The sequence below is a fragment of the Trachypithecus francoisi genome, unplaced genomic scaffold, assembly GCF_009764315.1.
Source record: "Trachypithecus francoisi isolate TF-2019V2 unplaced genomic scaffold, Tfra_2.0 Lachesis_group3, whole genome shotgun sequence".
NCBI lineage: Eukaryota > Metazoa > Chordata > Mammalia > Primates > Cercopithecidae > Trachypithecus > Trachypithecus francoisi.
The window spans coordinates 120,026,462-120,053,473 of record NW_022681468.1 but is presented as its reverse complement, the minus strand read 5'-3'; the positions used below and the strand labels follow the sequence as shown (position 1 = coordinate 120,053,473).

Below are 27,012 nucleotides of genomic sequence, written 5' to 3'. Positions count from 1 at the left end.
TAGCAGGTGTGGATACAGCATTAATCTCCTTGTACATCTCCATCAGAGCTCTTGGGTGACCAGGTGCATCGTCAATGGGCAGTAACATTTTGAAAGGAATCTTTTTTCTGAGCAGTAGGTCTCAACAGGGGGCTTCAGATACTCAGTAAACCATGCCGTAAACAGATGTGCTGTCATCCAGGCTTTGTTGTTGCATTTATAGAGTGCAGGAAGAGTAGATTTAGCATAATTCTTAAGGGCTCTAGTATTTTCAGAATTATAAAGGAGCATTGGCTTCAACTTAAAGTCACCAGTTGCATTAGTCCCTAATGAGAGTCAGCTGGTGCTTTGAAGCCAGGCATTCACTTCTTTCTAGCTATCAAAGTCCTAGATGGCATCTTCTAATAAAAGACTGCTTTGTCTACATTGAAAATCTGTTTAGTGTAGGTGCTTTCATCAATGAACTTAGCTAGAGCTTCTGAATAACTTGCTGTAGCTTCTACATCAGCACTTGCTGCTTTATCTTGTACCTGATAAACCAGCCTCTGCTAGCTTCCAACTTTCCTTCTACAGCTTCCTCACCTCTCTCAGCCTTCGTAAAATTGAAGAGGGTTAGGGGTTTGCTGTGGATTGTTAGGCTTTGGCTTAAGGGAATATTGTGGCTGGTTTGACCTTAAGACTGCCAAAATTTTCTCCATATCAGCAATAAGGTTGTTTCACTTTCTTTTCATTCATGCGTTCACTAGAGTAGCAATTTTAACTTCCATCAAGAACTTCTCCATTGCTGTCACAACTCGGCTGTTAGGCACAAGAGGTGTAGCTTTTAACCTATTTTGGCTTTAGACATGCCCTCCTCATTGAGCTTAATCATTTCTAGCTTTTGTTTTAAAGTGAGAGACATGTGGCTCTTCCTTTCACTTGAATACTTACCAGTCATTGTAGAGTTATTAATTGTCCTAATGTCCATATTATTCTGTCTCAGAAAATAGCAAGGCCCAAGGAGAAGGTGAGAAACAGGGAATTGGGGAACAGCTGGTCATTGGAGCAGTCAGAACGCACACAACATTTATCAGTAAAGTTTGTCATCTTACATGAGTAAATAGTACCCCAAAACAATTACAATAGCAACGTTGAAGATCACTGATCACAGATCACCATAACAGATATAATTATGAGAAAATACTAGAAATACTGTGAGAATTCAGTAACATAAAGCATGTCCATATATGTACTGCTTACTCAGTTTCTTTGGGATTTTTTTTCTAGAAATACAATCTTATTTGAAGTATTATGAGCACTTGTATCAGAGATCATTTCAATTTTGTTACTAAAAAATAAAATGGACTTGTAAAATTTCCTTCCTGTTTTGCATTATTGTGAGTAGCTACCAGAGAATTCTACTTGTTTATATTACTAGAAGGGTCCTAACAACCAAAGATATTAGGCAGTTCTCCTTTGAGTTACATCTATCACTGGGTGTTTAACCATTTGACTGTATAATTTAAATCTTGGTCTATTAAGCAGTAAACAGATGGAACATTACTAACAGCAGTAATTAAATTGTAAATCTGTTTTAAAGTTGGCCAATATACAGCATCACAATCCATATTCTGTTATGTCAGTTATGTTCATTTTTATTTGGATTACAATTTCTAAATACCCAAATATTGGAAAGAAAACAAAGTTGTCTGGTTCAAATGTCTGTTTTTTGTTTTTTTTAATCATATTGGCCAAGTTCTTGCTTGCCTGCTTGCTTGCTTCCTTTCAAGAAAAGAAGGAAAGGAAGGAGCAACGGAGAGGAAAGAATATTTAACAATGTTCATTTATTTAGCAAACCTTTAATGAATGTCTACTGTGAGCTAGGCAACTTTTTTTTCCCTCCGAGACAGAGTCTCATTCTGTCCCCCAGGCTGGAGTGCAATGGCAATCTCAGCTCGCTGTAACCTCTGCCTCTCGGGTTCAAGCAATTCTCCTGCCTCAGCCTCCCAAGTAGCTGGGAAAACAGGTGAGTGCCACCACGCCCAGCTAATTTTTTTGTATTTTTAGTAGAGATGGGGTTTCACCATGTTGACCAGGCTGGTCTCAAACTCCTGACCTTGTCAAGTGATCCTCCCATCTTGGCCTCCCAAAGTGCTGGGATTACAGGCATGAGCCAAGCTAGGCACATTTCTAAGTATTAGGGATAAAACAGTGACCAGGAGAAGCAAAACCCCAGCCCTCATGGAAGTTACATTCTAGTGGATTGGGAATGAATAATTTAAATGTGTAATACGTCAAATGGTGATAAATGCTATAAAGAAAAATAAAATTGAGTAAGGACCTAGAGAATGATGGGGTAAGAACTGGTATTTTAGATAAGGTGGCCAGGGAAGCCCTTTCTAATACACTGGCATTTAAGCGGTGACCTGAATGAAGTGAGAGAGCCATCCAAATGGATATCTGGGGAAATAGAGTGCTAGACATGGGGAATGACAAGTGCAAATACCCTGACTTGGGAGCATGCTTAACTGTCAATCTTCAATTCATTCTACCTGGAAACTTTTCTTAACACCTTAAAAGGTTAAGGTGTTTCATAGCAATCTGCATAACTTTTTTTTACAGTTCTTAAATCTTAGCATTGTTATTTTTTATGCCTGCTAATCCGTCCTTTAGAGACATGGATAATGCCTTACCTGCCACATAGTAGCTGCTGAACAAATATTGATCAAACCAGTCAGTGAGTTTGATTATTTGTTGAGCAATTACTATTTTGTCTACTTAGTTTCAATAAATTATTTTTTTAAATCAGAGTAAGCATTCTTCTCAGTCAAGGAATTACAGGAAACATAAATAGATGCGTAAGTAAGTAAGAGAAATAATAAGCAGGGAAAACTGGGCTTGCATTATTCAGAAGAAAAAAAGCCAATAACAATGTAAGTGAATATTTTTTTAAAAACCCATTGAAAGGTTGTTCTTTACTGAAATATAACCTTCATATTTTGAAAGCCCATGATGAGATCCATAGTTCCTGATACTCAGTGAATTACTCTAATAGTTACTTGAAGTAACTAGGAAAATAAATCTGAAAAGTAAAGTATCACAGAAAAGGTCTTTGAGTTGCAAATGGCTTTAGAATAGAACAATTTGCTTTCCAGAAAAAACCCTAAAAGTTACATTTTACTTTCCCTAATTTTTAACTATTTCTACAAAGAAGTTTTTCCACAGTTTCTTTACGATGCTTACTGCATGGTATTTTCTGTTTTAGATCCTCAGCATTATAAGACCCGATTTTTATTGGATTCTATTTCTAATGAAATAAATCTTTAGGGTCAGCAGTAGGTGAGGTTTCTAAGATTTTTTTTATTTATGAGTTTTTCATTTGTTTATTTTACCTAAAACATCGATCTATTTTGTAGATGTGGCAAAAGCTTCAAAATAAGTAGGAGCGTTTCACCACTCAAAGTTACCACCATTTATACCTAGCAGAATGTCAGTGCAATCTACTTCTTGAAATCTCAGAGTATCTGTGTCAGTTTTCTATAATTTGGCAACATGATAATGAAATTACTGAGTTCCTCTTTAGATGAGCCTATTTTTTAGTTAATACTGTATATCAACACTCAGAGATTTCCTTCTCTTCATCTTCCTTTCTCCCTTATTATCCCCGCCCCCCTGAAAAAAGCCCGTGCCCATTTGAAAGCTAAATTTTTCTACAAATTTTTTAACTGACTTACATTTTTTTCTTTCAATGTTTTAACAAAGTTGACCTTGCTCTTCTTAGTTTTTCATTATTTTTTTAAGAGACAGGATCTCGCTGTGTTGCCCAGGCTGGAATACACTGGCTGTTCACAGGCGCAATTCCACGACTGATCATTACACTCCATTTCCTGCCTGGGCTGATTCATCCTCCTTAGGCAACTTGGTGGTCCTCTACTCCCAGGAGGTCATCAAACTAATGCCAAACTTAATGTGGACACCCGATCGCCATAGCACCCAATAGTCCAGAACTCCTGGGCTCAAGTGATCCTCCTACCCCAGTCCCAAGTAGCTGGGACTGCAAGCACATGCCATTTTTTTAGTTAAAAAAAAAAACAAACAGTAAGGGTGATCATGGAAAATTAGAAAATAAGGACCTATATATGCATTGTTTACTTAAAATAAGATCATACTAAATGTGCTGTTTTGTAACATGTTCTTTTCAGTTAACAATCTTCATTTCAGTATCTTTCCATTTTATCAAGTCCATTGTTGAATTTCCCAGTGTAGGACCAAGTTTCACATCTGGTTGTTATGTCCCTAAGTCTCTTAAAAAAGAAAAAAAAAAAAACCTTTTTTCTTTTTATGCCACTAATTGAATTTCGGAGACAGGACCAACTGTCCTGCAGGATGTCTCACCTTCCAGATGTGTCTGGTTGCTTCCTCCTTTAACTTGTTCCTCTATCCCTTGTATTTCCTGTTAACCAGAGATTAAATTTTATGTCCTGAGAGATCCAAGTGAAACATTTTGGGCTGGAATATGTGGTAAGTGATATATTTCTTATTATGACTTATCAGGAGAAAGCTTCTGAATGGGTCACAATAAAGGAGACTGAAGTTGACCACTGAATTAGGGTATGACTATCTGATCCTTTCACTGTCAAGTTTAATCTTTTTCTTCTTTCAAGTAGAAAATAATGTATTTGGTATTACTTTGCACAGTGTGAATCTCTAGGTCATGGCAAACATATACCTGCATTTAACACTTGCCTGAATCTGTAATTTCATGAGGGATTACATAATGCTAATTTTCTGATTTTTTAAAAAAAATTTACTTCTTCTTATTGGATAGCCTTTTGTACAATACAGTATTTTATTTACTGGGATTATTGATTTGTTCTGAAATATGGTTGCTCCTGCAAAGACAAGTAAATAATTTTTTACACTCAGTTGCCAATATTTATCAGCTCAGAAGACTAAGTTTTTTGCTGGCTTTCTTCTTTTAAATATTACTGCAGATTCATGGATTTTTATTGCGTCATTGCATTTCAGTCTACTTCAGTCATAATTCTTACACATTTGACTAATAGGGAAGAGGACCTTTTAGACCGATTCCTGTGTCTTTTTTCCATGATGTTACATATTTATGGAAATGTTTAAACACAAAAGTATATAGGGAGTGGTATACTGAACTTCCAATATATCTATCACTCTCAGTTTTAGCAATTAGCAATAATTTTCTAATTTTATTTTATCTTTCTCCTTCTGCTTTTTTGACACCCTTGATTTTTATCTCATTGGTAGTTGAAAGTTCATTTTCTGGTGCGGCAAGGTGTCCCATCCCTAGGCTTGGAATTACTCATTTCTTTAAGAAGCCCTGATTGTCTTTAGTAACAAATGGCATCAGACAATAAAACCTGGACATAAGGATTATTGGAAGTTTTTAAATTTGATTTCACTTTCCCATCATGTGCTTCATCATATTGGTAGCTGTGTTAGTCTGTTCTTGTATTGCTATAAAGGAATACCTGAGATTGGGTAATTTATTAAAAAAAAAAAAAAAAAAGAGGTTTAATTGGCTCACAATTCTGCAGGCTATACAAACATGGTGCCAGCATCCACTCAGCTTCTGGGGAGGCCTCAGGGAGCTTTTACTCGTGGCAGAAGGCAAAGCAGGAGCAGGCAGGTCACATGGCCAGGGCAGGAGCCAAGGGAGTGTGGCAAGGTGCCACATACTTTTAAGCAACCAGATCTCACACAAACTCATTCATCACCAAGGGGATGGCACTAAGCCATTCAAGAGGGATGCACCCCCATGATCCAAACACCTCCCCGCAGATCCCACCTCCAAGACTGGAGATTACATTTCAACATGAGATTTGGTTGGGGACAAATACCCAAACTATATCAGTAGCCTTGTTCCATAAGCAGGGTTACAAGCATTCGAGTAGTAGAGGAAGGGCACTTCTCAAAGATAGGATAAAAAGCTTTATATTTCTATATTAATTGGTCAAAATGTAAGGCATAGGTGACAGAGTAGTCAGCTGTTGACATATAAGTGTTTTTAATAAAGGATTTAAAAAAACAAAACAAAACACCATTTAGTGTTATCAGTTTGCCCCCACTACAATATAAGGAAATTCTCAATTTATATGACTTCTAAAGTTTTGCTTGTTACACACTTTGGTTTCTCATAGTAATAATGCAGATGATGAAATGAATTATTCTCAGTTAATAGGGTTAAAAATGTATTATTGGTTTCCAGTTCTTAAAATCTGTATTCACCTCCTTTCCCTTCTGATGCCCCACCAAAATAAAATGCCTAAAAATGAGAAATGAAGAAGCCAGTAACAGTAAATTGGAGGACTACCCAAGAATGATAGTTGAACAGATTTTCCGGATCTCTAATTGAGTACCAGTAGGCCCAACTATACCTTCTTCTCCCCTCCTCATACCTCTTTCACCCCTGCACTTGAATACAGATAGCTGGCAAGAATCCCAGGCAAACACGAGGCAGATTTTCTTTAGAGAGCATGAGAAAGATGAAGCCTTCTAAAGTGTGTGCTGTGTTCGTGTAGCAAAAGAGAAAACACCATCTTCTTTCTGGCATTTGAAAGGTCTGCTGGCTCCCCACCCACTCACCCTGTGGGAACACTGCCAGTCAGCTTATGTCCAGCCCACACAGAGCTCCCTCTTTTTATCCCCTCCAGGGGAACAATCTAGCCAAAATCAGACTATCTTCAAAATAACACAGGAAATCTATGTTGGCTAATGAGTCATTCTCTCTTAAATGTGAATGAGTAACCGAAGATCACCAGGCATGGTGGGAAAAACTAATGGCATGAAAGACTAAATAACCAGAAAAATGGCCAGTGGAAAAAGTAAAACTAATAAGAAAGAACTTTATTTTTAAAAAAGAAGAATAAATCATCTAATATATTCAGAGATCTAAGAAGATACTATATCCATTAAACAAGAATAGGAGGACACAAGTTTTTACATTGAAAGGGCACACCAAGCGCTGAAATAGAGAATCAAACATGGTACAGTAACACATCTCAAAACTGCAGAATTCCAGGATAAACAAAGATCCAGAAAGAAATCACATGCATAGTAACAAGTAAGAGACTAAATCAAACCCCTTATGAATGACTCTTAATGATTTAAGACAGTAAAGTATTGCCTACAACATATATAGAGAAAATAATATGCACCCATGGATTCTACAACCTGCCACACTATTAATCAAGGGTGAGAGCAGAATACACTTGTTTTCAGACACTGAAGGGTGCAAAGGTTGCCTTCCATTTGAAGTAAAAGAAATGAATGAATTACATATTCACCATCAACTTTTTGAGAAACAGAAATTTAGCATTTGATTTGTTTTTAATACATCATTGCTGCTAAAAGGGTTGAGGGGAAAATGAGAAGGGGGGATTCAAAACAATAAAATTAGTCATTGATTCACACCATACAATAAATTACAGAGCTACTGTGGCAAACGGCAGTAAACTACTCCCTTTACTCTCAGCAGGCTGAAATGTATCATACCTTATACATATAACTATCCATAATTTCCCATATTTCCCATTTATCCCAGTAAAAAGTAACCCAGGACTACTTGCATTGCAATCACAACTGGCTCATACACCATATGGCCAGAAGAAGCAACAGCATCACATTTTCCTCCCATCAGGACTGGAATGACATGATCTGACTTAAATTTAAGAGCATCATTCTGACTGCTGTGTTGAGAATAGATTTAAGGGTGGAGTAGTAGGGTAAGGGTAGAAGGAGAGACCAGTTTGAATATCACTGCTGTGTTCCAGGTGAAAGATGACAGTGGTTCTGACATGGTAGTAACAATGTAGTTGGTGAAAAGATGTCAGATTCTGGGTATAATTCAAAGGTAAAGCCAAGAGAATTTCCTGACTTATGGTATATTGAGTGAATAAGAAAGGGTCAAGATTTTTAGTCTGAGCAGTAGGAAGGGAGGAACAGATTGAGGAAAAGATTAGAAGTTAAGTTTTGGATGTTATTTCAGAAATTTATTTGACCTCCAAATAAAGATAGATGTATTTGCATATATGTATCTGCAGCTCTGAAGAAAGGCATGGCCTGGTGAGATAATTTGAGGATAGTCAGCCTTGTATTTAAAGGCATGAGGTTGGGTGAGATCAAAGTGAATAGACTGAACAGAGATAAAGAAGTCAAAAGACTGGGACCCTAAGGTACTCTAACATTTAACAATTAGGGAGATGAAAAGGAAGACTCAAAGAAGAGAAGAATAGCCAGTGGGATTTTAGGAGAACCAAAAGAGAATGGTGCCCTAGAAGCCATGGGAAGAAAATGTTTCAAGAAGGAAAGAGCCATTGACTATTTTATGCTGTTAGGAGGTCAGGTAGGATGAGCACTAAAAATTCATTGTTGGATTTAGCAACATGGATGTTGGTGTTTACCTTGAAAAGGTCTACTATGTTTTTTCAAACAGCTACTAAGGTGTTAGGACATAAATACTTGTATATAAGTAGTTATTTGGCCCTAACTATTTAATAAATGAAACTACATGTTGAGCATCCCAAGTTCAGAAATCCAAAATACAAAATGGTTCAAAATCAAAAACTTTTTGACCATCAATGTGATGTCTTAAAGAAATACTCAGTGAAGCGTTTCAGATTTTAGATCTGGGGTGCTGAACTGTTAAGTGTAATGCAGATATTCCCAAATCTGAGAAAAATCCAAAATCCAAAACCCTCTGGTCCCAAGCATTTTGGGTACAGGATATTCAAACTGTATTAGGTATTTCTTTTGGCCTAGGGGCCATTGTGAAAAATTACTGAGATACCAAGGGAGCCACAAACTAAGAAAGTTTGAACATCTCTGCTTTAGAAGTTTATGCTATTCTAAGGACTTAGAAGCATAGCTATTCTAAGGATTTCACCAAAAGGAGGAAACACCTCTTACCTTTTTTTTGTGCTGAGAAGTTTCAGTTTGCAATTTTAAATCTGATCCAAAATGGTCCTAATACAGTTGTTTCAACATTAAAAAAAAAAAAAAAGCAAAGACAACTTTATCCTTTGAAATGCTGGTAGTACATCTTTGCATGATTTTTTTTCTTCTTGCCTTCCATAGGTATGGTCTGAATATGCGTTGCTTGGCAGCTCGGGTCAACTATAAGACTTTGATTATTATCTGCGCACTCTTCACTTTGGTCACAGTACTTTTGTGGAATAAGTGTTCCAGTGACAAAGCAATCCAGTTTCCTCGGCGTTTGAGTAGTGGCTTCAGAGTGGATGGATTAGAAAAAAGAGCAGCAGCATCTGAGAGTAACAACTATATGAACCATGTGGCCAAACAACAGTCTGAGGAAGCATTCCCTCAGGAACAGCAGAAAGCTCCCCCTGTTGTTGGGGGCTTCAATAGCAATGTGGGAAGTAAGGTGTTAGGGCTCAAATATGAAGAAATTGACTGTCTCATAAATGATGAACACACAATTAAAGGGAGACGAGAGGGGAACGAAGTCTTTCTTCCATTCACTTGGGTTGAGAAATATTTTGATGTTTATGGAAAGGTGGTTCAGTATGATGGCTATGATCGGTTTGAATTCTCTCATAGCTATTCCAAAGTCTATGCACAGAGAGCCCCCTATCACCCCGATGGTGTGTTTATGTCTTTTGAAGGCTACAATGTGGAAGTCCGAGACAGAGTCAAGTGCATAAGTGGGGTTGAAGGTTGGTATCTGTCTGCTTCACTTGCATTTTTCAAGCATGACTGTGTTGAAGAATAAGAAAATGTTGTTAATTATACATCAAGTACATAGCTTACTGTCAAAAGACCTTTCATCACTCTAATTTAGCAGGGAGGAACAGGTTAAGTCTGAACCTAGGGCAGCTTTCTAGATACTATGACTTAAGGGCTGCCATAAGACCATACCTGGGCAAATAGAATTATTTTATTAACCTAACTCTGAATCTAAAATTCTTACCAGTAAGGTAAAGGCACTGCTTCTCCAGAATTTTGCATTAAAATATATAGCTAGAATCCTATGAGAGATGGGAAAAGGAGACCATCCAGTGGACCCATCAATGTACCAGTGCAGTCTGGTTACCTAATTAGTCAGGTGTCATCTCTGGAAGGAGGTTTCAAGTCTTCAGAACAAGACAATAGGTAGATGCTTTTTCTCTGGACTTATACTGAACTCCTAGTCTATTACATACTGTTTTTCATTGTTTTTAAAACCTGGGGCAGTAAGAGTTCCTTGTGGATACAATTAATATGCTTTGGAATTTGCTTTTCAAACCAGAAACCCAAACTGAATTTGACTTTAAAGTATATCACTTAAACAGAGGAAAGGGCTTAATATGTTTTGAGATTTCTTGGTTTGGGATTTACTTTCCTCATTTTGTTATAAAGTGATTTTAAGATCTTAATATTTTAAAATCTGTATTGAAGTAAGCTTTTAACTAACTTAATATATATTTTTTTTGCTCTGAAAAGAAGTTTGTGCTCACTTGGTGACCATGTGGATGTTTTCAGACTCCTATAGACCAAAGGATTATAGCCCACCCATGTCTGTGAAGTTAATGGTGTGTTTATTCATCAAGTTGGAAATTGGAATTTACATATCTGATGCAGGAGTTTTTTCCTTGTTTTTACTACTTATATAATTTTTTATAATCTTTTTCTCTTCTTTTGAGACAGAATCTCACTCTGTCACCCGGGCCTGGAGTGCAGTGACACTGTCATGGCTCACTGCAGTCTCGATCTCCCAGGCTCCACCATGCCCAGCTAATTCTTTTTAATTTATTTTTTGTAAAGACAGTGTCTCACTGTGTTGTCCAGGCTTATCTCAAATTCCTGGACTCAAGCAGTCCTCCCGCCTTAGGCTCCCAAAGTGCTGGAATTACAGACATGAGGCACCGTGCCTGGCCAATATCCTTACCAAATGTTTAGAAGAGAGAAGCGACCAGATTCACCTACATTCTTACCACCTCAATATAATTATTATTTTTTTTTATTTTCTCTGGAGGGCTTTGTATTTAGACATATATTTTAGCATAATCATAATTATATTTACTATACAGTGATTCAGGACAGTAATAGAGATTTCAAAGATATTCAGAGTCAAACCTTTTCTTCGGCAATTTTTTAAACGCATAAAATTAATAGGTGCCTAAATTCTAAAATAAAAAAGTAAAAAGTACCCATAACCACCATTAATATTTTGACTTTTTCCCCCAATCTTTTTGTTGTTGTAGAAATATATTTTTTATTTTATTTTATTTTATTTTTAACTTTTAAGTTCAGGGGCACATGTGCAGCTTTGTTACATAGGTAACCTCATGTCATGGAGATTTGTTTTACAGATTATTTTGTCACCTAGGTATTAAGCCTAGAACCCATCAGTTATTTTTCTGATCCTCACCTGCCACCTACCCTCCACCCTCCAGTAGGCCCCAGTGTGTGTTGTTCCCCTCTATGTGTCCATGTGTTTTCATCATTTAGCTCCCACTTAGAAGTGAGAACCACACAGTATTTAGTTTTCTGTTCCTGCGTTGGTTTGCTAAGGATAATGGCCCCTAGCTCCGTCCATATTTCTACAAAGAACGTGATTTCTTTCTTTTTTATGGCTGCATACTAGAAATGCATCTTTAAAAAAAAATTCAGATCATACTGTATGGTCAGTTTTTATTCTGGTATTTTCTACTTAACATGTTATGACTATTTCCCCTCACTGAATATTTATTGAACATTTTAATAACTAGTATTTGTAGTAAAGACATGCCATGATATATGTAATGTATGAGACCCTGCTCTTTAGTTGTACACTTAGGTCATTCCCAGGTTTTTTATGGTTTTTTTTTTTGAGACGGAGTCTCGCTCTTTTGCCCAGGCTGGAGTGCAGTGGTGCGATCTCGGCTCACTGCAAGCTCCGCCTCCTGGATTCCTGCCGTTCTCCTGCCTCAGCCTCCCAAGTAGCTGGGACTACAGGCGCCTGCTACCATGCCCAGCTAATTTTTTGTATTTTTAGTAGAGACGGGGTTTCACCGTGTTACGCAGGATGGTCTCAATCTCCTGACCTCGTGATCCGCCTGCCTCGGCCTCCCAAAGTGCTGGGATTACAGGCATGAGCCACGACACTCGGCCCTTATGTTTTTTAATTAATGTTTTATTTTTAATTTTTGTGGGTACATAGTAGGTGTATGTATTGATGGGGTATATTAGATATTTTTATACAGGCATGCAATGTATAATAATCACATCAGGGTTAATGGCATATCCATCACCTCAAACATTTATCCTTTCTTTGTGTTACAAACAATCCAGTAATATTCTTTTAGTTATTTTTAAATATATAATAAATTAAGATCGAGTGAATGAAATCTGGTATTTGGTAGCACAAAGGGTAACTACATTTCCATTTCTTTGCTATTATAAATGTTGCAGATTTTCATTGTTAATTTTTATTTGCTATTTTAATTTTATTCTCATTGTAGTGTATTCCTATTCTGAGAATATAATTAACTGCAATGTCAAATAACCTGCCAAACCTTTGTACTGTTTTGCCAGTCGTTTTCCAGAAAGGTGGAACTTGCTCCTACTTCCAGTAGCAGAGTATGAGGGTGCCATTTTCACCCAACTCTTGCCATCATGGAACATTGTTTTTTTGTCTGTTGGTTACAAAGGGATATTATAATTTTCTCTCTTTAACAACTAGTGAGGTCAGATATCTTTTTCTTATGCTTTTTGCCGTATTTTCATGTTCTTTACCCCTTTTTCTAATGTGATAAGTGGAGTTTTTAAAAAATGTATTTGTGTGAACTTATGTAGTAAGGGTAGCAATACTCATATTTGTTAAAGATATTTCTTCAATTTGGTTGTCTTTTCATTTTACATATGATTTGTTGGTTTTAGAAGTTTTTAGTTCCATTTATTGAACTTACGGAGTTTTTTTGGATCTTTGCCTCTTCGTTTTATGCTTAGAAAGGCACTTGCCATACCACATTATGATCAGCTTTTCACTTTTAATTTTTCTGACAGTTTTATGGTTTCATTTTTTTACATTTAACTTCTTTAGTTCTGCTAAATTGATTTATATTTTGGCCAATGGTACAGTCACAGCCTAATTTTAAACGTTTTTCCCCAATATGTATTGAATCATCTCTTTTCCCACTGATTTTGATGGAATATTCGTCGTTACACCAAATTTAGGAGTACTAGAATGAGTTTCTGGGCTGCTGTTTGGTTTCATTGATCAGTCTCACTTCTTGTGCTAGTTGCACATTATTGTAGTCACCAGTCATCTTAATGAGGTTGTATAAACTACCTTTTATTTGAATTACAGAGGGGATCCCCCTCTTGGAGGAAAGATACAAATGTTAAAAAGCTTATCTGTAGCCTACCTAATTCCGTGAACATTGTTTTGAATCTACAACAAAACACATAAAATTCTGTAGATTCCCAGTCTCTGCTGTGCTCATCAGATTCTTATTAATTTTAGAACTATAGATAGTAGTTTATCTCTCAATACATACGTGATTCAGCAATACAATATTATATAAATGTAGGATTTGTAGCTCCTATGTAAGAAATTACTAAAATATGGCCGGGTGCGGTGGCTCAAGCCTGTAATCCCAGCACTTTGGGAGGCCGAGGTGGGTGGATCATGAGGTCAGGAGATTGAGACTATCCTGGCTAACACGGTGAAACCCCGTCTCTACTAAAAAATACAAAAAACTAGCCCGGCAAGGTGGTGGGCGCCTGTAGTCCCAGCTACTCGGGAGGCTGAGGCAGGAGAATGGCGTAAACCTGGGAGGCGGAGCTTGCAGTGAGCTGAGATCTGGCCACTACACTCCAGCCTGGGCGACAGAGCGAGACTCCATCTCAAAAAAGAAAAAAAAAGAAATTACTAAGATAAACACTAATACCAAACATTTAAAAGTTGTGCTTAGAACTTTACAAAAAGGTAATCCATTAATGAATTATTTCAAGAATCTGTGGTGAAATATACAAACGAAATTCATGTTTTAAAAAACACTTCTTAAGAATTACATTTTAACAGGAAAGATATGAAAAAGAATTTCAAGCTGTTTATATTTTAAATTGCCAAGTCACAGCTGGCTTTTTTTTTTGTTTGTTTGGAGACAGAGTCTTGCTCCATCATCCAGGCTGGAGTGCAGTGGTGCCACCTTGGCTCACTGCAACCCCCGAGTCCTGGGTTCAAGCGATTCTCCTGTCTCAGCCTCCCAAGTAGCTGGGATTACAGGTGCCTGCCACCACTCCCAGCTAACTTTTTGTATTTTAGTAGAGATGGGGTTTCACCGTGTTGCCCAGGCTGGTCTCAAACTCCTGAGCTCAGGCAATCCACCCACCTCAGCCTCCCAAAGTGCTAGGATTACAGGCGTGAGCTACGGTGCCCAGCCACAACTGGCTTTTTAAGCAAATACATTAACCATCAGATGACATACCTAATTAGTAGACCACACTTTGACATTGGAGGGAAAGATGAGTGTGTAGTAACTTGATAAGTATAAATGTTTAAGAAATTTTCAGGATTAATATTGAAAATAGAACTGTGATGACATTAACTATATGCATCTAAATTGTGCAGAATTTGAATGTATGAAACAGGATTATGAAATGTGACATCTGTAGCCATGAGCAAGAGTAACACACATAAAAAACCAGTCCTTAAAAGGTAATTTATAGTGTTGCACTATTTGTTAACAAATAATGAATGAGAGTGAAAGAATACTTAATTTTTGTTTTTCACATCGGTTAACTTGGTACTAGATCTGGTCAGTTTGAGAGCAGTATTATGAGGAAGCCCACAACTTCCTGATAACCCTGTAAGATTCCCCAGAAGTAAATCAGTGAGGAGTGGTATTAGGAATAGGCTTGTAAATGTCTTGATATGATTATTCATTTTGTTTCTCTATTTTATAGGTGTGCCATTATCTACACAATGGGGACCTCAAGGCTATTTCTATCCAATCCAGATTGCGCAGTATGGGTTAAGTCACTACAGCAAGAATCTAACTGAGAAACCTCCTCACATAGAGGTATATGAAACAGCAGAAGACAGAGACAAAAACAACAAGCCTAATGACTGGACTGTGCCAAAGGGCTGCTTTATGGCTAATGTGGCTGATAAGTCTAGATTCACCAATGTCAAACAGTTTATTGCACCAGGTAAGTTATGTGTTATATGTGCCTGCTAATTTTATGTTGGTTTATGGGACCCAGATATTCCCTTAAAATTTTAATATGGTTTAAAAAAACACATAAGCAGACCCTTTATGTTACATATATAAAGCAACAAATGGTGTCACCCCAATGAAATCTCTAAAAAAGATACAGCTAAAAAGTCAAGGTTATAAAAAGGAATATTTACTATGTAAAGAGCCAAGCCATAGATTGAATGGTAAGGTCCAGGTTACTGCACAATGTGTACCTGCCTCTAGGGGTCTATATCCAATAGGAAAGAAGTTCCTCCATTTAATATTTCAGTACAGTATAGTTTAATTTTTAAACTTTTGCAGTAAATAGAATGGTTTTAAGGAGACAGCCATCCTTTCCTTTGCCTATTCTTTGCCAATAGCTTTTAATTTTTTCAGGATAATATAGCATTACCAAAGAGGCCTGTTTCCCATATTGGAATTTGTTAATGTAGTAGATTATCTCAAACTTCATGTAAAGCCATTTTCATTAATAAAATAATTTACGAAATCAAATTAACTTTATGCAGCATTTCCCCTTTTACTAAGACAGTCTCATTAATTAGAATATAATGCATTTTCCTGCACTAATCAATATCAATGAGAATTAATGAGTCCATTACTTAAGAAGAAAATGAAATAATTTTAGTTAGCACCTCAGGCTTAATTCTCTATGGGGGAATGTTGTCAAGTACAGAACTTGTTCCACCCTCCCACCAATCTTGCTGTTGGTAAATGAAAAGAGAGGAAAGGTTATAAGACCTCTTCTGTATTCTCTCCTTCTTCTTCATTGATGACTGTGTAATTTACAGATCCTGAAAGCCACGATACAAACCTACTCATTCTAGATAGCCTTAAGTAATGAATTTATGAGTACTGAATGCAGTGCAAATAATAGATGACCTTTAATTTTTGTTCTGTGACTAGAACTCCTTTTTTCCCATGGCATTTTGTGATATTCTGGTACACAGAGCATCTTTGCTTATTGTAAACAACAGGTTTGGCTGAATGAGAAAGTACAACTGAATGTTTAAGAATATTTAGGTTGTGATACCTAAGAGGTTATTGCAACGGGAAATGATTAGACTATGCAAAAGAACTTTTGGGTGCACTCAAACTTATTTTTGCGCCAGTTAATAATGGTTGTCTGGATTAGGGTGGAATCAGCAGCCCTCACCTTGATCTCCTTGAGTGTTTAGAAGGTTTTCTAGGACAGTCTTTTGAACTCTGTCCTATTTAAAGCAACAGATTTCATTGTGCACTTTTGGGTGCTCTGAGTAATACAAAAGATAGGTGTCCACATCTTAAGTGAGGGATCTTCACCTTAGCCCCTCATTCTGTAGCCAGTAGCTGGAGATAAAACTACTTCCTAAGATGGTTTTAAGCATATAGAGGAGAGAACTCTGTCTCTAACAGCCACTCCGTGAATGGGACACAGCTATTCTAAGTTGGAACTCCCTGTTGGTGGAAGCGTGCTAGCTGGGAATGGAATTCTTTGTGTGCATGTACAGGTTGAGTATCCCTTATCTAAAATGCTTGGAACTAGAAGTGTTTCAGATTTTGGAATATTTACATATACATAAATATCCTGGGGATGGGACTGAAGTCTAAACACAAAATTCTTTTATATTTCATATGCTATACACATAGCCTGAGGGTAACTTCTTATTTTTAATAATATATGCCACCCATCATGAGGGAAGATGTGGAGTTTTCCACTTGTGGCATCATGTTAGCACTCAAAAAGTTTTGGATTTTGGAGCATTTCAGATTTCGGAGTTTTAAACTAAGGATGCTGCACCTCCAGTTGCATACTGTAAGAGTATGAGAGAAGGTGAGTTGGAGTTACGTGGGAGTTACTGCTCAGACCAGAGGGGAAGAAGGGAATCAAAGAGGTGAGACTATTTTATTGAAGCATAAGTATGAGAAAGGAGGGTTTTTAGAGGATATAGACCTCATGGGAGATAAATTCAGAGAATCACCATTAAGAGGAAATTGGAACTTGTACATAAAAGCATTTTGCATAAAAGCAAATACAAAAGAATTTTGTGTTTAGACTTCAGTCCCATCACCAGGATATTTATGTATATGTAAATATTCCAAAATCTGAAACACTTCTAGCCCCATAAAAGCATAGGCCCAAGTGAGGTGAGATCCTGGAGGACCACAAGCTGAATGCTGTTGGCCTTTTTTTTTTCTTTCTTGGCCTTGAATTTTTTTTCTGAAAGGGAATAAAATCAAATATGGGTAAAGAGTCATATAATAGGTTCTGCAGTATATTTTTGTTGTTTATTTGTTTGTTTATTTATTTGTTGAATAATGTTTTCCTTTTTCTAATTTTAAAATTGAATGAATTGAAACTTTAGGCCTGTCCTACTCTATCAAATTAAATTAGCTTTCCCTTTCCCCAAGCACGCTTTTCATTTGATTTCCATGACCTCACTTTCTCCTATCTCTGTAGCCATTCTTGCTCAGGCTTCTTGGGAGCTTCTCTTCTTCTGCCTGATTCTTCTTTCTCTTGGTGTTTCTCAAGATTTTGAGTAGGGCCTCTGCTCATACTACATAGTAAATCTGTTGATTAAATGAATGGATTGATAACAGTTTTTATTGGATATGAAACATTTATTTAAAGGCTCTTCTTTTTTTCCCCAGCTTTATTGAGGTATAACTGTCAAACGTATACAATGTGATGCTTTGATATACATAGATATTGTGAAATGATTACCATAATTAAATTAGTTAACACATCCATCACCTCATAGTTACCTTTCTTTGTATGGTGGTAGTGGTGGTGAGAACATTTAAGAGATATTTTAGCACATTTCAGGCATATGGTACAGTAAACTCTAGTCACCATGCTGTACATTAGACCCCTAGAACTGTTCATCTTATATCTGAAGTTTGTACCCTCTGATCAATATCTCCCCATTTTTCCCACTCCCCAGCCCGACAACCACCGTTCTACTTTCCTGTGAGTTCAGTTGTTTGGGGGTCCACATATAAGTGAGATCATACAGTATCTTTCTCTGACTTGTCACATGTAGCATAATGCCTTCAGGGTTCATCTATGTTGTCACAGATGGCAGGATTTCCTTCTTTGTTATGGCTAATATTCTATTCTATATGTACATGTGTGTATACACACACACACACATATACACCATGTTTTCTTTGTTTATCCATACTAGACACTTAGGTTGCTCACATGCCTTGGCAATTGTGAATAATGCTGCAAAGAACACAGGAGTGCAGGTATCTATCTTTTTGAGATAATTGATTTCATTTCCTTGGGGTATATACCAGGAAGTGGGATTGATGGATCATTGGTAGTTCTATTTTTGATTTTTTGAGGAACCTCCATTCTGTTTCCTAATGACTATGCCAATTTACATTCCCGCCCAAAGTGCACAAGGGGTCCCCTTTCTCCACATCGTCACCAGTACTTCTTATCTCTTCCCTTTTTGATGATAGTCATCCCAACAGGTGTAAGGTGATGATATATCATTGTGGTTTTGCTTTGCGTTTATTTCCGTGGTGATTAACGATGTTGAGCACCTTTTTCTATACCTTTTGGCCACTCATATATCTTCTTTGAAAAAGTGCCTATTCAGATCATTTGCTTACTTTTTAATCAGATTTTTTTTTTTTTGCTATTTATATAAGTTCCTGATAGATTTTGGATATTAGCCTCTTATAAGATATATGCTTGTACATATTCTCTCCTATTCTATAGGTTGCTTTTTGTTTTGTTGATTGTTTCCCTTGCTGTGCAAAAGCTTTTCAGTTTGATGTAGTCCCACTTGTTTGCTTGTGCCCCTTTTGCTTGTACATTTGATGTCAAATCTAAACAATTATTGCTAAGACCAATGTCAAAAGTATTCTTAATTGTTGATCATGCTTTATTGCCTAAAGTGCGTGTATATGTGTCACATATACCAAAAATAAACAGTTACAGTAACTCCTGGGAATAACTGGTCAGGAGAGGATGGGTCATGGGTTTCAAACAATAAAAAAACAAAACTTTCTATTAGATTTGGAGGAATCTTCAGATAGCCTAGTACTTCCAGTAGAGCTCAGAACCTTACCTGGTACATGGCCAAACTAGTTGCCACCATCCCATTTGCTCCCATTCAGATCCTCCTGAATGATGCCAGGAGGTTATTTAACCTCCTCTGTGTATCTATAAAATGGGAATTAAAAGATTTGTAAGATTGTTGTGAAGATTATAATTGTTGGTTGGTTAATTTGAGGATTGTGACTTCTGTCACTTCTCCTAGATGACTCAGTAACCCCCTCTGCTGGTGTTACGGTCTTTGGGAAATTAATACATTGGCTTTTTAAAAGGTTACATCCCTTGACATCGTTCATTACTGAGTTCTTTGGACTGGTTTGTCATATGAAGACATAAGGTGACTGATTAAACCATGTCATTTCATTACATTTGTGTAAATAAAATTGAAATTCTGGGAAGAAATGGGTACTCTTTCAGCTTCCGAAATTCTGGGAGGAAATGGGTACTCTTCCAGCTTCCTCACACTTGGACTTCTAAAGATGGATCATTGTTATCCAGTTTGGCCAGAATAGATGTCGTCATTAATAATCCCATCTGATGAGAATGAAAAAATAAGTAGCACTCAAGATAGTCTGCTTGGCCGGGCGCGGTGGCTCAAGCCTGTAATCCCAGCACTTTGGGAGGCCGAGACGGGCGGATCACGAGGTCAGGAGATCGAGACCATCCTGGCTGACACGGTGAAACCTCGTCTCTACTAAAAAAATACAAAAACTAGCCGGGCGAGGTGGCGGGCGCCTGTAGTCCCAGCTACTCGGGAGGCTGAGGCAGGAGAATGGCGTAAATCCGGGAGGCGGAGCTTGCAGTGAGCTGAGATCCGGCCACTGCACTCCAGCCCGGGTGACAGAGCGAGACTCCACCTCAAAAAAAAAAAAAAAAAAAAAAAAAAAAAAAGATAGTCTGCTCCACTGAATATAATTTAATCTTGAGTGGTTCATAAGTCAATTCAGAATCCTGAAATGTTGCAGGGATGTTGTCCTGAATTTCAGATCCCATTTTACTACAGATGCAGAAAAATGCTAGTTTAGAGAGAGAGTACATGTTGACATTTTGCCAGATAAAATGGATTTTTTACTGTATTAGAAGTTTACTTCTGAAATCAGTTTTTCTATTAAGTTACTCAGAGCATTGTTTGATGCATAAGTCTATGAGAATGTTCTCATTCTTGATACAACTTTCAGAATTGTCTGTTCCATCCAATGAAGTAATTAAGAGCCTTGGGCCAAATATAACCATACTGCTGGAGTCCAGTGTTGCAAGAGTTAAATGATCAACTCAACATACTGATGCCCTCCAAGTATACACTATCATCAGTTCACATTTATTTTTCCCTTTTTTTTTTTTTTTTTTTTTTTTTTAAGAGAGTCTCATTCTGTCACCCAGAATGAGAGTGGTGTGATCATAGCTCACTTCAGCCTCAAACTCCTGGGCTCAAGCAATCCTCCCACCTTAGCCTCCCAAGTACCTAGGACTACAGACACATGCTACTGCACTTGGCTATTTTATTGTATTTTTTGTAGAGTTAGGGTCTTGCTTTCTTGGCCAGGCTGGTCTCAAGCTCGTCGCTTCAAGCAGTCCTCCTGCCTTGGCCTCCCAAACTGCTGAGTGTGACCAGTTGTGCCCAGCCCAGTTCACATTTCTGATCTTTGCTCATGGGACACACTAAAGATTTTTTTCAAGGATTCTGCAAAGCAGAGATCTGCTTCTGTGGCTGTGTCTAAGAGAACCTTTCTATTCAATATTCTTATTAGAATACCATCTCCAATATCATTTGTCTTTTTCACAGTCTGAACCTGAGTCCAGGAAACCTGGATTCTAGTCACTGCTCTACCACTAATTAGCTTTTGGTGTTGGGCAAACCATTTAACCTTGCAAAGCCTACATATCTTCACCTCTAAAATGGAGATGTAATATAATAATTCCTGCCCTGCCAGCTTCAGAAGATTAAGTATCAAATGAGATAATACATGTGAATGCATTTTGGACATTTAAGCTGTGGGAAGATCAAGATATTAAGATTTCCCTTTAATATTTTTAAATTTGTAGTACATATATTTTTGTGGTTCTTATTCTTGCTGCTGCTGCTGCTGCTATTTTAATATGCTCAGTTTCTTGGTAGATCTAGATCAGCAGTATTCAAAAAGTCATATTTCTGGGAATTAACCATCATTAATACTATAAATATTCAAGAGAAATTTGCTCTTTAATAATTTGTCAGATAAAACAGTGTTAACTATTTTTTTAGCCTCTGAAGCCAGTGGCTTTGGAATAATAACCATCATTTATTACTATATTCTACTCCATTGTCTTTTTTAAAATCCTCACAATTACCCTGCAAAGTAATATTATCTCTGTTTAACATGTGAAGAAACTGAGGCTCAAAGAAACTCTATCTTGCCAGACTTCTCAAAGCTAGTGGTTGAACAAAAATTCAAATCTGAGGTTTTTAAACTCCAAAGCCTGTGCTTTACCCTGCCCACTCCACCATTATCTCACTTTTTGTTGTATACATGAGCCCATTGCTTAATTTCCAGAAATTTTGTTAGCACTTCTAGCAAGTATGTGAAAGCAGATCTATCATTTTCGAAATCAAATTCATAATATGTTGTGGAGCGAGACCAGGCAACCCGGGTTCAAGTCTTGTACCTTGGGCAAGTTCCTTCCTTGTGTCTCACTTCCTCATCCATAAAGTAGGAACAGTAATAGCACCTACCCTTGTAATTGTTCAGGGGATTAAATGAGTAAATAGATGTAAAGCCCTTAGAACATAGTAAGTACATATTAAATGCTAAATAATTTAAAATTCACTTATAATAACCATTTCTTCTAGCCTCTTTCTTGCAATATTATGTGCTGAGCCAGCTTTTGGCTTTTTCTTTTTTTCCTGTTTGCAGAATAGGTATACTAGAATAGTCATTGATTTTACTGATCAGCTAGTATTAGATTTAGGAAAGGCAGTTTTGATCTACAGTACCTTCGCCATTTACTCTTAATCCTCTACTATAAACTAGACAGGGCAAAAGGTAAGAGCTTTGATCTGATGCTCACAAGCCATCATGAACTCACCAATTCTGTCATTTGTTTTTGGTTAATTTAGTAAAAAATAAAATTACAAATGATCTGATACTGAAAATTTTTAAGAGTTAATTTTGTGTGGTCAGGGTTTTCAAGGATGAATTGCAATTTGATTTCAAATACAAAAGTGCTTTTCTTCTAACCAGTCTGTTGGTATATTCTCCCCTGCAGAAACCAGTGAAGGTGTATCCTTGCAACTGGGAAACACGAAAGATTTTATTATTTCATTCGACCTCAAGTTCTTGACAAATGGAAGCGTGTCCGTGGTTCTAGAGACCACAGAAAAGAATCAGCTCTTCACTATACATTATGTCTCAAATGCTCAGCTAATTGCTTTTAAAGAAAGAGATATATACTATGGCATTGGGCCCAGAACTTCATGGAGCACAGTTACCAGGGACCTGGTCACTGACCTCAGGAAAGGAGTGGGTCTTTCAAACACAAAAGCTGTCAAGCCAACCAAAATAATGCCCAAGAAGGTGGTTAGGTTGATTGCAAAAGGTAAGGGATTCCTCGACAACATTACCATCTCTACCACAGCCCACATGGCTGCATTTTTTGCTGCTAGTGATTGGCTAGTAAGGAACCAGGATGAGAAAGGTGGCTGGCCAATTATGGTGACCCGTAAGTTAGGGGAAGGGTTCAAGTCTTTAGAGCCAGGATGGTATTCTGCCATGGCGCAAGGGCAAGCCATTTCTACATTAGTCAGGGCCTATCTGTTAACAAAAGACCATATATTCCTCAATTCAGCTTTAAGGGCAACAGCCCCTTATAAGTTTCTATCTGAGCAGCGTGGAGTTAAAGCTGTGTTTATGAATAAACATGACTGGTATGAAGAATATCCAACCACACCTAGCTCTTTTGTTTTAAATGGCTTTATGTATTCTTTAATTGGGCTGTATGACTTAAAAGAAACTGCAGGGGAAAAACTTGGAAAAGAAGCAAGGTCCTTGTATGAGCGTGGCATGGAATCTCTTAAAGCCATGCTGCCCTTGTATGACACTGGCTCAGGAACCATCTATGACCTCCGTCACTTTATGCTTGGCATCGCTCCTAACCTGGCTCGCTGGGACTATCATACCACCCACATCAATCAGTTGCAGCTACTCAGTACCATTGATGAGTCCCCAATCTTCAAAGAATTTGTCAAGAGGTGGAAAAGCTACCTTAAAGGCAGCAGGGCAAAGCACAACTAGAGCTCACAACCAAAATTATACTTCAGCCTCTGCTGTACACAGAAACTACAGGCTCTGTCTCAGGAGAGCATAGGCACATTTTAAAAGGTTATGTACTAGGTTTTTGTGGATTCTATCAAAGTGATAAGTGATCCTTAAAACCAGCCTTCTAAAATAATTGCATTCCATGGGTTGGGTATTTAGACATGTAGGTGGCATTTAGAACGCAATGTTTAATCAATGGGCTGAACAAAGATGCTTCACTTTGCCTTGCCCATCACCCTATACAGTTTCACAGATAGTCTAGTCACTCTATGTGAGAAAGATAATGGTAAGTAGTTGCTACTGGCCAACTGTCTAGCACTTACCTGAAAACTTAGTATGGAGCTCTTTTAAAATGTGATTATTTATATTTATGTTGAAAGCAGACTTTAAAAAAATAATGTGCTGTAATACAGTAAATATGTACTTGTAGCCTGGATAGCAGACTGTGTTCAACTTTTTAAAAAGATGTTTCATTTCTATAGATTAATTTCTTGGGAGCAAATGAGTATTTGTTGCATTTGTTCAATTTGTTGTATATGGTGAATATTTAATTATGGTTTTCTTGAAATGTGTAAATTAAAAACACAACCAGTGTTCAGGCTTCACAGTTATATAATGTAAGCACAACTAAAATGAAACTTGTTGACTGCACAAGAAATTACAAAAATGTTTCTGTTTTGAAACTTGATCTACAATCAGTAAAAGTTTGATAATCAGTATATCCCTCCCCAACCCCCATTGTGACAGTTTCTTTTTGTCACTATCTAGAATTTTGTATTTTATTTCAGACTATACCTTGGAGTTTTGTATATTTTGAGAGAGATATTTTTGGGACATTATTTCGGAAACTTATTACAAATCTAAATTTGGAAAGGAGCTAGTAGCTTTAAGGCCACCACCATATTTTATTTTTTTAGGATTTTTCCCCCTTTAAATAAAAATATTAGGTCAAATACTACATACAAGAATCATAGCAAATTTTTTTTTTTCCTACCAAGATCATTCTTGATCATCAGCTTCCCAAACTAGTGAGTCCGTGCATCATTGGTTTTTTTTTAAATTTAATTTTAAATTATTCTAGCTATTAGATAAAAGAGATGTTACTGCATTTATGTGTAATCAGATCTTTATTTAGGTATATATATCCTCCTATACTGCACATAAATAGATTTCAGAGCCCCCATACAATGGGCAGTGTCTGCTATAGAGCTTCCGGCATTAAATAAAACGAGGGATGTTGATTTTGCTGTGATAGTACACTAAATCAATAGTATATCTTACACAGTTTGAAAATATGATACCCTACACTTTCAGGGGACCGAGTCTGACAAACACAGTGCATTTATCTGTGACCTGTATCAAGTGCACATTTAGGAGCCAGGTAGGTTACCTGCTTACACACTATATTTTAATTGAATTCAAACTACCAAGCACTACTTAGAAACTGGAAAACATATGTATATATGTTAGCATCAAAGAGGGCAGAAGCAAATAAGATACAGATCTGCACTGAAGACATTAAACTGACCATAGAAAAGTAAGCTTGAACTCCCAGTTGATGTGACCACACTCTTCCTAATTTTGCTCACAATAAAAACACTTTTGAGTTATTAGGCTTACCCCTAGCTTTTGACCTTTGCATTTCATATATGTTAGATGTCTTAGCAAGAATATCTGGTCTCCCCTAATTTTTATTCCCAGTGCCGATGTTCAAAATAACCTTTCTCCAATCTGGGAACCTTTCTTACTTCCCCATATTTGTTATTATTAAGAATGGTTCATACGTCTGCTTTGTTTGCATACTGGTCTTCAGATTATGAGACTCGATGATAACAGTATGATACTGCTTCTGTGACAAATACCGTGCCTTAACAATGTGGCTGTCCTTTTCCACTGAAGAAGGAAAGACTTTTTGACCTAGAAATAGTGTTGTGATTTCCTTGCTGTTGGTTTTACACTGCCTTCCACATTGCAACAGCAACTCGATTTGTCTCGTGATGCCAGAATTTTCTAAGAGGATGAGTTGAGCCTATAGCAGCATTGTCAGTTCAGACCAGTGGTTCTCAAACTTTAAAATGCCTCAGCATCACTTGGGAGCTTATTGAAATGCAGATCCCAGAGTCAGTAAATCTGCCTATGAAGTCTGATAGTCTGCATTTGTAATGAGCATTCAGGTGATTCTGACGCAGGGGAGCTGGGGGCATACAGGGAGGAACACTGCCCTACACTATCCATTGCATTTTTGCCTCTAAAGAACTATAGAATTTTCTAGGGTTTTAAATTACGTAAAATGTTTACTTATTCTGAGCTTAGAATGGGGAGGGTATTTTTAAATTGTATTGCTTTGTTTCTTTAAATTTTTCTTTGCTTTAAGATTATAGGTATTAGGTTTGTTTTTGTTTTATTCTGTTTTGTTTTTGTTTTTCCACTTACCTTGAGTTCACTTTGATGTTACATCTATTGCTACTTCATTTGTAAAACCAGCCAAAAGTTTCTGGATGAAGGTCAAGTTTGACCTTTTAGGAGTTACTGTACATAAAGGCTTCATCCAAGAACCATCCAGTGCACAGAAGCAAATGCAAAAATGACACAAGCACAACTCTCCAGACGTGGCTCCTTTTCCTTTCTCAGTGCAGACTCTCACTGAAAGCTGCTATTTTCATCCTCCTTGTGGTTGCTTTTCTTGTTTCTCTTTCACTGTACATGTGGGTTATATACCATGTGTTAAATATGCAATAAAGTGTTTACAGGATGCCCTTCTGAAGGGTAGTCCTTTGTAAAGCTGTACAGACTTTGCAGTTTAAGCACAATGTGCACATGTTAGTTTTATATACAGCAAAACTTGATTTTTTGCAGATGGAAAGGTATTTTGTTTCTATACAAAGTAAATGGATTGTTTGTGCTTAATGTAAAGCCGCTTTATAAAATTGTAAAATAAAGTTTTTATCTTAAAAAGAATATACGTGGATATTTCTCTTGCTTCTCAAATTATTCTAAGGTTATTTGAGCCCAGCAAGCAGATTTCTGACCATTTCCTGTTCAACCCGTGACCAGAAGTCAAGACAACAAATGTAGTTCATCAAAGGCATAGCAAGCCCTGTCAGACAATGTGTGGGAACAAATAGTATACATGGACTTTAATCCTAAGGAGCCTTAGTCTACAAGGGGTAACACAGTGTATACTAAACACTTTAAGAAAAATAAAATGTTAAATTGTGTACTCAGGGAAGGTGTTAGGGAAGAGACAGAGCCTAAACTGGTGTTCCAGGGGTGGAGTCCAGGTGGAAGAAGAGGAGAGTAACCTGAGCAAAAACAGACGCCTATGCCAGGTGAGAGGATGGCCTTTCCCATGCTCATTCAGACTGGGTAACCATTTTTTATTTAGATTTATGTGAGAGTTTGTCCCTCATATATTTTCTCTACTTGCCTCTTCAGAGCGATTAGCATTATTTAATGTTTACCTCCTTCTCAGAGAATAATGATCTAACCTCCCAAA

General features: G+C 37.2%; 1 protein-coding gene across 5 annotated transcripts in view; it reads left to right on the top strand.

Annotated features, from left to right (window-relative positions):
* Positions 1 to 26,474, top strand: part of GLCE (glucuronic acid epimerase) — a 125,138-nt gene extending 98,664 nt beyond the window's left edge. For 2 of the 5 annotated variants that reach the window (XM_033189590.1, XM_033189591.1), the window contains 3 exons: positions 9,067 to 9,665; positions 14,881 to 15,126; positions 22,468 to 26,474. In XM_033189590.1, the coding sequence (XP_033045481.1) occupies positions 9,080 to 9,665; positions 14,881 to 15,126; positions 22,468 to 23,492 (1,857 nt within the window). In that variant the 5' untranslated portion in view covers positions 9,067 to 9,079 and the 3' untranslated portion in view covers positions 23,493 to 26,474. Of the gene's footprint in view, positions 1 to 1,965; positions 1,985 to 9,066; positions 9,666 to 14,880; positions 15,127 to 22,467 lie in introns of those variants that run through there. The other 3 variants (XM_033189593.1, XM_033189592.1, XM_033189594.1) reach the window with 3 other exon arrangements.
* The last annotated feature ends 538 nt before the right edge of the window (positions 26,475 to 27,012 follow it).